At 43.6% G+C, this 11984-nt stretch overlaps 1 protein-coding gene across 1 annotated transcript; it reads left to right on the forward strand.

Annotated features, from left to right (window-relative positions):
* Nucleotides 1–2282: 2282 nt before the first annotated feature.
* LOC127296319 (squalene monooxygenase SE1) lies at nucleotides 2283–7390 on the forward strand. Its single transcript, XM_051326369.2, has 8 exons — nucleotides 2283–2700; nucleotides 4403–4514; nucleotides 4597–4771; nucleotides 5011–5179; nucleotides 5260–5478; nucleotides 5590–5865; nucleotides 5959–6243; nucleotides 7036–7390. The coding sequence occupies exons 1-8, from the start codon at nucleotides 2452–2454 to the stop codon at nucleotides 7144–7146; spliced, it is 1596 nt and encodes a 531-aa protein (XP_051182329.1). The 5' UTR covers nucleotides 2283–2451; the 3' UTR covers nucleotides 7147–7390.
* The last annotated feature ends 4594 nt before the right edge of the window (nucleotides 7391–11984 follow it).

The following is an 11984-nucleotide window of genomic DNA, read 5'->3' on the forward strand; positions in this document are numbered from 1 at the left end:
CTTACCTGGTCTAAATACAAATGTGGAAAGTGATGAAACATGTGTGATGCTGCACAACATGATCATCGAGATTGAGCACAAATCTCCAATGAATGCAAATGTGGATCCTTATGTTCCAGGTTCCTCTTGTGGCTCTTCATCGTGAAGTGCTCACGGATTTTTTTTGATTTTCTCGCCATGCATGCATAAATCCGTGACCTAGATGCTCATGACGAAGTGCAAAATGATCTCATAGAGCATCAGTAGAGGGTCAAATGCCAGCCATGAGTTGTGTCGCCGTCTTGATCAAGTTTAACATCAAGTTATTGGACTTCTTGTATGTTTTATTTACATTCACAAAACCTATTGGCCCAATTTGAATTTATTTGTGTGTTTAAAGGCTAAAATTACTTGATTGTTCGCGCTCCAAACACGGTACCACGCGGCGGACCCCCCCAATCGACCGATCCGACGCTTTGCCCAATCATCGTTTGGAGGACACGACTAGATATGCTCTAACTTCGCCACTTATTACCGCACGAAACATAATGTGACTTTTAAATATCAAGACTATCTCCAAAGTCTTCTATTCTCTTCGTATGAATGATCAGTATCTCAAGATTATTTTGTATATACATATGCTCATAATATCTAGGACGAGTAATCTTATTTACATGAGTCTCTTGAGTCAACACAAGCTAAGTTCTAAATCATCTCTGAAGACAGATCATTAAAGCGATACAAAATTGCTGGTAATAGAATCTATGGCAACATAAAAGATGTCCTCACCGTAAAAGTAATCAGCAGTGACCTCGCCTCTCGACCCTTAATTTTATTGATTATATTGTGTAATTATCTGACATATTTCATGAGAGACTCTCAACGATAATTTCTCAAATCAAGCAAACACGTCCTCACGTCTTTAACACAAGAAATATAATAAACTAATACAATTATAATTTTGGATCAATAAATGTATGAAGCCAAAGTAGAAGCATGAAACACAATCTATCACATACCTAGATTTGGCTTCGTAACATCTCATAAGGCTGGCCATCGTGGTAAGTATCATGTTGTAGTATCATGCATATGATACTTGCGTATGGTACTATCTCTATAGTGGTTAGTATCATGAAGTAGTATCATAGTTATGCTATATTTATTACTTTTTAGAATCTCAATGTAAATGTGTGCACAAGATTTATTTGGCATTAACTTTTCTCGTGACATGCGCTATGATACAATATCCACCTATATTAGGCTGGCCATAGTGCTAGTATCATACTCCTAGCTAGTATCATACACACTGGTCCCACAAAAATGCTGATGTGGCAGCTAATTAAAGAGGAGAGAGGAGATTAGAGTAACATAGGTGGATACTGTATCATAGCGCATGTCACGGGAAAAATTAATGTCAAATAAATCTTGTGCACACATTTGCATTGAGATTCTAAAAAGTAATAAATATAGCATAACTATGATACTACTTCATGATACTAACCACTATAGAGATAGTATCATACACAAGTATCATATGCATGATACTACAACATGATACTTACCACTATGGCCAGCCTTACTCTAATCTTTCATCTCCTCCCTAATTAGCTGCCACATCAGCATTTTTGTGGAACCAATGTATATGATACTAGCTATGATACTACCACTATGGCCAGCCTAAGCTGGCAAAATAGCCCCAAGTCCTCCTTAAATACTCCACCGAGGACATTGCTTAGACATTGCTTAGAGTCGGTTTCCAACTACACTAAATAAATTTTCACTAAAAAAAGTTCAATTTTCTCATATAAAGTCCAATTTTGATATATCACTACTCAAAATATTTAGAAAAAAAAGTGGATTTGAATACGTGTCCCCAAAAGTCCCTACCGGAAGCTCCGGTTAGTTGGTGTCTACGGGATCATTAACGGCAATTCAGTATACCATCTAACCTGCACGAAGCATCTTCTTTCAAAATTTTGTAAAAATATATCTTCTTCCATAATTCAAGGTACGCGTGATCTAGTACATTACGTATTCAAAACAATGGATGTGCTACGGGCCTATGGGCGGCCCGCGATGACGAGGACCGTGGCGTCGTTTCCGTCCAATTGCGTTGGTATAAACCAAGCGCAAACCGATCAACGCTACTACAAAAATAGGTCTGGAAAGAACAAATTCGTTCGAAGAGAAAATAGCAGAAAATCCAGCGGAGCCAGCCAGGCAGGCCACGCCGGCCAGAGCCAGAGACAGCCAGCTGCACGGACAGACAGCCAGGGGCGGACGCCATAAAAACGGACGCAAGAACTCGGAGCGGCCGCCCTCTCGTCTCGTCCCAAACTCCCAATCGCAGCACTCTCCTCCCCTCTTCTCTTCTCCTCTCGTCCCGTACGCAGCCTCGACCAAGAGAGACCACACGTCTCCAAAGCGCCTGCACCGAGAAACCCCTGCCTGAGAGAAGGCCCTCATTGCGGCATGGCCATGGCTGAGGCCACCGGCGTCGGTGGCGGCGGCGCCGCCGTCGCCGCTGCCACGCTCCTCACGGCGGTCCTCCTCGCCGCCGTGTTCCGGTACCAGCGCCGCCGGCGCGGCGCTGCGGTGAGGGTGGTCCCCGCGCCGGTTGTTCCTGACCGCGAAGGGAGTGCCGCCGTGGACGGCCTGACGGACGTCATCATCGTCGGAGCCGGGGTGGCCGGATCTGCGCTCGCCTACACGCTCGGAAAGGTGGCCTATCTCTTGCCTCTCTCGTTCCTTCCCGTCCTTCCCTTCCCTTCCGCTGGTTAGGCACAAAGTTCTCGTTTTTTTATTCCGTAGATTGAAACTTCCAGTTCTTCTTACTTTTATTCTGCATATCCAAGAACAAAGATCCATCTCATATTCCAAGGAGAACATGAGATTGAAATTTGTGTCTTCTGTGGGTTAGAGGCTGTGATTGATTCTCTCCCCACCATGAATTTCCCGAAACAGGAATCCAGCGTAAAGTATAGTACAATCCAGAACGCTCGGGAAGGCCGAACCCAACTGCTTTGCTATTCTACCGATACTACAGATTCGTAGTCGAAAAGGTCGGAACGGCTCCTGATCCTTGACAGATCCATGCAGCAAATAGTTTTTATTTGCTGCAACCTCTCCATGGCCTTTTCTTTTTCTTGGCGTGTTTTCACTGTTGGGAGAAAGCGAGGTCTCTGTCATAGGGTCATGCATTGCAACACGTTGTTTGGCTCTGTTGCGGGCGTGGTGTGGCGTTGGGAAGGCGCTCCACGAAGATCATGTCACGCAACCTCAAATAGAATATTTTCTCCTGCAAGTGCTGCGGGTTTTTATCACCTTGTTTCCACGCATCAATTAAAATATTGCTTTCTGGTGGCCATGACACGCCTGTAGGGACAGGAAAGAGGAATATGGGGATGTTGCTGGGGAGAATAATAAAACACTAGAGATCTGTATAAGAACAAAATCTGAATGCTTGTATATCTAGTAGCAAGGAATCTTGTTAAGTTGGTTCTGAACTTTAGCCACTTAAGTGCAAAAACAAAGAAGTGTTTTCTTAGAGAACACACAACAAAGAGTAAACATGAGATATCTCTAAACTCAAAAGATTGTTTTAATATATACTTCACAAACATGTAAATTGTCTTGCCAAAAATCATGTGATGACTACCCTGCAAATTTCTCCGAAAGTACTTTTCTTTGGGTAAATGGAGGTGAACATTCTCTAACATTTGTGCGACGCTTGAAAATGTTGTCTCCAGAATGTTTGTTTAGGTGTCAAAAATATAAACTACTCATAAATGGGCAAATGGGAGAAAGACTCATTTGTGATATCCTCTCTCTTGTTCTCTACTCTTTTCCGTGCCCTCTTGTTCTACCTGCTCCAACATAGAGTTGATGTGCTCTGGCTTTGCATCATTAATTAAATGCCTAACTAATTTGATGACCCACTCACTTTAATTCCCTCACAGCAACTCTGACAATGATTTATCATTAATACAAAAATGTTGAGTGTGCGATTGAACTTGACCCTCTTAATTTTGTTCGAAGTATTCCAGACAAGAAGTCAAGTGTTGGTTATATAATTGAATGAAGTGTGGAAGAAATCTACTTTCATAGTTGGCAGAGTACGGTTGTACAAGCCAAACACGATAATTGTACAAGATCTCTGTGAAAATACAGAATTTTTTTATGCGCACAGGTCATTAATTTGTCAAATACTTTAGTATCTTTTATGTCATGCTTCTTTGTTGCTGTGGGTTACAGTATTCCCTTAGAAGAGGTTACTGTGATAACCTAGTCTCATCTGGATTTCGATATAAATAGTAAAAAATGCCATTCTGTAATTTACCGCCTCACTGTGACCATATGGTGCATTTCTACTAATTGTAAAAAAAAAACTTATATGTTCCTGCTTTGTTTCTTGGTGACACAGGATGGTCGCCGGGTGCATGTTATAGAGAGAGACCTCACTGAACCAGATAGAATTGTTGGCGAACTATTACAGCCGGGAGGCTACCTGAAACTGATCGAGTTGGGTTTGCAGGGTAAGCTTTCCTCTCTCTCATTTACACTGTTTTGTCTAACAACATTGTAGGTAATTTATACTAATGCTTTGACTCTGTACAGATTGTGTTGATGAAATTGACGCACAGCGTATTCTTGGTTACGCATTATTCAAAGATGGAAAGGACACCAAGCTTCCTTATCCCTTGGAGAAGTTTGGTTCAGATGTTGCTGGCAGGAGCTTTCACAATGGACGATTCATACAGAGGATGCGTGAAAAATGTGCAACTTTGCCCAAGTAATACCCATTTTCCATATGAGATATCTGTAGTATTTTTTTTTGGCGTACTTCGTTGTATAGTTGTTATCTAGTATTGTTCTTTGTAATCATTTTATCATTTTTCGTAAGCTATACTTTGGACCTTGGGTGTATTTGCTCCCATGTCCTTTCAATTTTTCCCCACTTTACATGGTTTGCCTTTGCATTTATCCAATTCTTGGCACACCTGGATTTTTGACATACTGTTGGCGTTGCAGTATCCAGTTGGAGCAAGGAACAGTTACAACTTTGCTTGAAGAAAATGGTACAGTTAAGGGTGTGCAATACAAGAACAAGTCAGGCGAAGAACTAAAAGCTTATGCACCATTGACAATTGTATGTGACGGCTGCTTTTCAAATTTACGACGCGTGCTTTGTTCTCCTACGGTACTGTTCTCACTTTATCCTTACTACTCAATTTATGTGGTTTACGGAACTGTACTTATATTATTTTGCTTTGTGCGTAGGTTGATGTGCCATCTTGTTTTGTTGGACTGGTCTTGGAGAATTGTAAACTTCCTCACCCAAATCATGGCCATGTTGTCTTGGCCAATCCTTCACCCATCCTATTTTACCCGATAAGCAGCACTGAGGTTCGCTGTTTAGTTGATGTCCCTGGTCAGAAGGTGCCTTCCATTGCAAGTGGTGAAATGGCAAACTATCTCAAGACCGTGGTCGCACCTCAGGTACTATAAGTAATGTTATATTGTTTCAGTTGATCTTATCCTAAGTGTATTTTATGCTGCCTGATCGCTCTATCAAGATGTTAATGCATAGCATATGTTGCCATTTGTCAGATTCCTCCAGAAATCTATGATTCCTTTGTAGCAGCCATTGAAAAGGGAAGCATAAGAACAATGCCAAATAAGAGCATGCCAGCTGCACCACATCCAACACCTGGGGCACTTTTGATGGGGGATGCTTTCAATATGCGACACCCTTTGACTGGTGGAGGAATGACTGTTGCATTATCTGACATAGTAGTCTTACGCAATCTTCTCAAACCTCTTCGCAATCTGCATGATGCCTCTTCACTGTGCAAATACCTTGAATCGTTCTATACTCTTCGGAAGGTGAGTCTGCACGTTGTGGTTTATAACTGAACTCTTTTCAGTGTAGTACGGTTTGTTTAATACAGTTATTTCCCTTCTTTTGTAAATTTTCAGCCGGTTGCTTCTACGATAAACACATTGGCTGGTGCTCTATACAAGGTCTTCAGTGCTAGTGCCTCACCTGACAAGGCTAGAGATGAGATGCGCCAAGCTTGCTTTGATTACTTAAGCCTTGGAGGTGTCTGCTCGGATGGGCCTATTTCTCTTCTCTCTGGTCTTAATCCTCGGCCAATGACTTTGGTCGCACACTTCTTTGCTGTTGCTATCTTTGGTGTTGGTCGACTAATGCTCCCTCTTCCTTCACCTAAAAGGATTTGGATTGGGGCAAGATTAATTTCGGTAAGTTCCCCATCTTATTTTTCGAGAAAATTCCGTAGCTCTGTTTATAAGAGTATGGTGATGGTGATACACAAGTAGTAGCAGTCAAGTTATGAAAAGTAGACCACACAGCCTTTAGACTTTAGTACAATCATCATGAATACAGTGATACAGACCATATCTGCTTTAGACTTCAGTACAATCATGAATGCAGTGATACACAATGAATAAGACAGCGATTAAACAATAGCCTTCCAGACTTTTCACATGAGCAGTAGAATACATATTTTTTAGTCAGTCTCTCTTAGATCTGCTGCATCCCTATACCAGTTAGCTTGTTTGCATGACCAGATAAAGCTACATATTCTGTTCTTTGATCCTACTTCCTTTTTTAGTTAACAATTTTCATAACTGTGTTTGTAGTAGTCACAATGATACACACCTGCAGCAGTCAAGTTACGAAAAAAGAAATCCACAGATGCATTAGATGTAGTACTAGCATGAACAGTGATACTTTGCATTTTATCCAGAATTTGTTAACACGCGTAGCAGGATTCATGACTTCTATTTGGCCCATACTTGTTTGTATCAGCCTACCTACCATGAAGTTCTGGTATCTGCATTATGTTGCTCCGAGTTACATGCTTTAATTAAGATTGAAAAATAGAGATCACATTCCCAGTTCATCAAACTTTACGCTAGGCTGGTCATACTGGCTAATATACATACATGACCATCATTTAGTTGATGTAGCTGCAAATAGCATGCCTTCACTTACATGTAATGTTTGCTGATAAACACTTTCCACTACAGGGCGCATGTGGTATCATCTTCCCCATCATCAAAGCTGAAGGCGTGAGGCAAATGTTCTTCCCTGCTACTGTCCCCGCGTATTACCGTGCTCCTCCGGAAGCGGAGTTCTAAGTGATGATGATAATGCCTCTGCTGATATCTCGCACCACGATGACATTTTTCCTGTTCTGGTAGTCGTTCATCAGTATTAAGCCTGTATTGTTTGTACTACTGTCCGAACGGAATGAGGAACCTGTATAGTGTCTCCCGTGGGTGTGAATTCTTTGTTAAAATTGTGTCACCGGCATCCATGTGGATTCGTCCTAAGTTGTATGCAAGGAAACATTCTACTAATGAACAAGTCACGTCGATTGAACTGATGGTGTTCCTCTTACTGAATTCGAGTTGTGCTGCGTGCTGTGTGCCTTACATTTTGGTAATAATACAGAGTAGCATGTTATGGGTACTAATTCTGCTTACCTTGTTTTGTTGAGACTGGCCTATGAGGTACTGGAACATCTCGTGGTCAAAGATGAGAATTTGTTTCGGGGTCGAGTTAGAGAAGGCAGCGGCAATAATGTTAGTATTCTGCATCATGCTAGAAATCTGAAAGTGATAAGTTGATGTCGATTCGTCCTCACTAAGTTGTATATTAGCAAATAGTGAAAGAGTCACGCCGATCTTACTGATGGTGTTCCTCGTGTACTGAATCTGGAATGCGTTGCGCAGCGTTACATTAATAAGACAGTATGTATACTAATTCTACTGCCATGTTTTTGTTGAGACTGGGGATGCACTATGACATTATTTGATGAGGATCTCCGATGAGTGATACAAGTCCAGCTAGAGCTAGAGAAGGCAAGCGACAATGCTATCCGTCATCATGCTAGAAATCTCAAAGCGACACTACATCTAGCTGGCTGGTAGTGCCTCCCATCCACGCATGGCATGACACAGATCCAGCTCACCGGCTGGAAGATGTGGCCACGTTATCGCCGCATCATGCTGTCGCTCCCGATCATATCTTCTAGCTGAAAAGAGAAGACCCGTGCTGTTTCCGTATTGAGTTCTTTGGACGGTTCAAAAAGATGAAAAAACCAAGTAAGCACGCACGCTGGGTCTGGATCAGGATGGGCTTAGGCATACGTGGAGCAACCAAACATTCAGTCCGTAAAATTATCTAGCCAGTTCAACCATCAAACCAATCTGATGAAAGAGATTAGACAATAACATTTAATATCACCCCTAACATCTAAACCGGTGATATTTATTTTTATCTCACACGAGCCTTAGACTTTTTTTAGGGAGGGTACAAATATTTATTATTAATACTGCATTGGTTAAAATTTAAAATTAGGATTTTGCAGGTCTAATACCATATAAAATTACATGCTCTAGCTAGTTCAAGCATAGGACCGATCTAATAGAAATAGTTAAGCAAATATTTAACACAGTTCGTCATACGTTTCTTTCCTATGTAAGACCTACGTAAGACCGATCTAATTGAAAAAGTTAGCCAAATGTTTAACACAGTTTCGGCATATGTTTCTTTCCTTCTTACTATGCAGCGTGCGCCAGCCTTGTTGGTTGCTTTGAATTTAGCCGGTGCGTACGGCTGCGCTTCAAGAACGTACAGAGTGCATACGTACCATAATTCAACACCGTGCTGATCATCAGATGCTGGGGCAAAACGCGAGAAGGGGAAACAATTCGCAAAGGTTTTGAAGCGTGATCCCTCCTCTCGACCGTGTCAAGCTTCTTTGGGCATCTACACCGGTCCCAGGTAAACGGACGCGAAGTGACTTTGAGTTGGGCCGGGCAGAAATAGGTGATAACCTCAGCCCAACAGCGCAAACTAGTCGGTATGTTCGCGCCGACACATTCGTGGTTTAAATATGCGTCCAGAATGCGTCGCCACGAACACAACACGGTTAGAGCGCGTGTCCTCACCATTCCCATTCGGGCCCACCTGATAGTGACCGTACACATTTCATCTTGCGTGCGCTAGTAATGGCTCTGGTGCTGGTTCTGGCTTTCGCGTCGCGTTCATGGCTTGCCCTGCCAACCTATGCGCCAGTGTTGGCGCGGGTGGTGCTTGGGCATCTGGCATTGAAGACGGAGGAGTAGCCGACCTTTTTAAGAGGAGCAAGTCCGCTGCTTTTAGGCCAGTCCTCCTCCTACAACCATCCTCCACCGCCACAACCAACGCCATGGGCGGGATGGCCGTTTCGCAAGATGAAGAATGACCGTGAGGCGGGGTCCTCTCATGCTAGTAAGGAGAAGGAGAAAAAACAACGCAACTGACACTATGTTCCAGTGGAATCACGCAGCTGTTGTTCGAGGGAGAACCGGCCGGTTCCTTGGCCTGCCGGGCGGCGGGTGTGGTATCTCTATTCCTGCCGTGTCTCGGTGCCTCCTATGCCGCGCGAGAGACGTGAGCGCCAGTACGAGATCCGCCGCCGCTTCATCCTGCCACCAGATCTGCGGGAAGATCCGTCCAACTGCGGGTGTTCGCACATGCCCAAGGGAGGCCAGCGACCTCCGGCGACTCCTCCCGCCCCTTCGCCGTCTCCTCCCGCACCAACACCGCCTCCTCCCGCACCAGCACCGCCGGTGGTGCCTCAACAGCCTCTGCACTGGCCGTGGCCTTGGGCGCCTCCGATTTTCATCGGCCTCATCGGCGACGACGACAAGTAGGCAGACATGGAGACGTCCTAGTTAGCTAGGGTTATTTTCTAGTCTTATAAATTTATTTTCGGCAATGTGTAAATTGGTCCTACTATAATTCAAAAAAAGCGTTGGGCCGATGGAGAGCGGACGAATAGCGCCCGAGCTCCTTTGCTCTGTTTATCGTCCACGGCACTGAGTGGTGATGGATGCAAGAAGGTGCATTAAATGCTCCATTTATCAATTTATTAACATTTCAATACAGCGGTACTTTGCAGAGATATGATACTACTACCGTATGTTTTCTTTGTACACACCATCAATGAGGTTTGTTGGCGAGAAGATGAACATAAATTCTGATCGGTTGTCACTTGTCAGTACATGTTTGGCACGTACATGATGTGCACGCTCTTTTCGTGGAACATGATGGGCCGACTAAAAATTTGTAAAAACTCCCTTCAAGTGAATGAATAATATGCACTTTTTAAAAAAGTCAAGCTAACTAAAGTGGAACCTAGGTTTTACAAAAATCTATCAACAAATGTCATATTCTATCAATATCATATGAAAATATAGTTCATGATTATCTAATGATAATGATTTTACATTTTGCATGTTAATTAATTTTTTGTAAAAAATTAGTCAAACTTTATCTAGTTTAACTTTTTAAAAATAATATAAGCCTTATTTATTGAAATGGAGTTAGTATTACGGAAGTCAGTTCGGACCGCAACAATATGGAACCCGGGCACACGTAACCCTTTTCTCAAGAAAATAAATTGTTGTTTCAAAGTTTCAAAGAAATCGGGTACCTTTTAACAGAACACACAGATGATTTATAAGAACATGCAATATTTTGTTTGTTGAAAAATACGAGAGGGGCGTTTCTAGTCCCGGGCTCAACTGAGCTCGTTTTTTGGACCGTCCAAATTGACTCGGGATCCGTGCCACCAGGGCTGACGTTGTCAGGTGTGTCGTCCAGAAACGAGTGAAACAGTTGTCTACGCGTAGTGTACGACAGGTTATGGTGTCACATGAACTGACGGACGTCGGGGAGGGCAGCCGGGCGTCGCGCGACGATGGTTACTCTGTTCTGATGGTAGGGGTGTGCTTTTCCTGAACTGCATTGACCAGCACAGTAGCCAACGAATTAATGACAAGATCAGCAACTAATGAGGGCAGGCGCCCGATCTCCCGATCTGTGCGCACCACGGGCTGCTGAGAGATCGGAGGGGCGGCGCAGGCGCTGTCGTGTGGCGGGCGAAGGACTGGTCCTGGAGGAGGCGCTGCTTGGCCTGCGGCGGCCGGAGGCGCTGCCTGGACGGGACGCCCCTGGAGGACTTTTGTGGCGGCAGGAGGTGCGTGTGGAGAGTGCAGCTGAATGGCTTGATCACCGATTACGGCTGGATCGGCTGCGGGCACTGCTGCATGGGGTTCGATCTAACGCTGGAAGTGAGATTCGAGATGAGGTGGGAAGTGGGAACCGAGATAGGGAAAAGAAATAGGGAGAAGCCTTGTGAGAGAAGGAGGAGAGCCGACATATACTGGGTTGGGTACTTGGGTTACAGCCGAGGGCTTCCAGAATAAATGACCACTGCGTCTGTGTACAGATTCACTTTCAAGCGGTCCATCCACAAAATTCTGGACAAGTTACAGACGTCCCGGTTGGTGTTCGAATCAATGCTAACGGAGAAGTGGGCCATGGCACAACATATATTCGAATAAAATATTGACATACGATCCAACATACGGAACGATACTACCGATCTCCAAGTGAGTGATTGGTCCAGCAAACGAGCTCATCTGAGCTCGGGTTCAGAAAGACATTTTCGGAAAAATACACACTATTTTAGGCTATACAGAAAAATATGGCTAGTAGGCATTTGAAAGATCATTTCTTGTTATTTCTAGTCTTCCCATCTATATGTACTTGTTTATTTTTTCAAAACTTTTTACGAAAAATAAATATGTTGAGTATTTGAAAACCGGGGTCCATATAGCTTGGACTCTCTTTTAGGTTTTTGAGTTAGAGTCCAGCGATATAAGACCTTTTTGAAATTTGAAATTTGAAATCTAATTTTGAGTTAGAGTCAAATGCATCAAGGACGGAGCAGACCAGCTCCCGGTGAAGGACAAGGAGATTAAGCATAGATGGGGGGGAATACTTCGACGGGTTGTTCAATGGGGAGACCGAGAGCTCTACCATTGAACTATACAACTCCTTGGATGATACCAGTAGGCGTTTTGTGCGGCGAATCCAGGAGTCTGAGGTCAAGGAGGCGTTGAGAAAGATGAAGGGAGGC

The sequence above is a fragment of the Lolium perenne genome, chromosome 4 (assembly GCF_019359855.2).
Source record: "Lolium perenne isolate Kyuss_39 chromosome 4, Kyuss_2.0, whole genome shotgun sequence".
Lineage (NCBI taxonomy): Eukaryota > Viridiplantae > Streptophyta > Magnoliopsida > Poales > Poaceae > Lolium > Lolium perenne.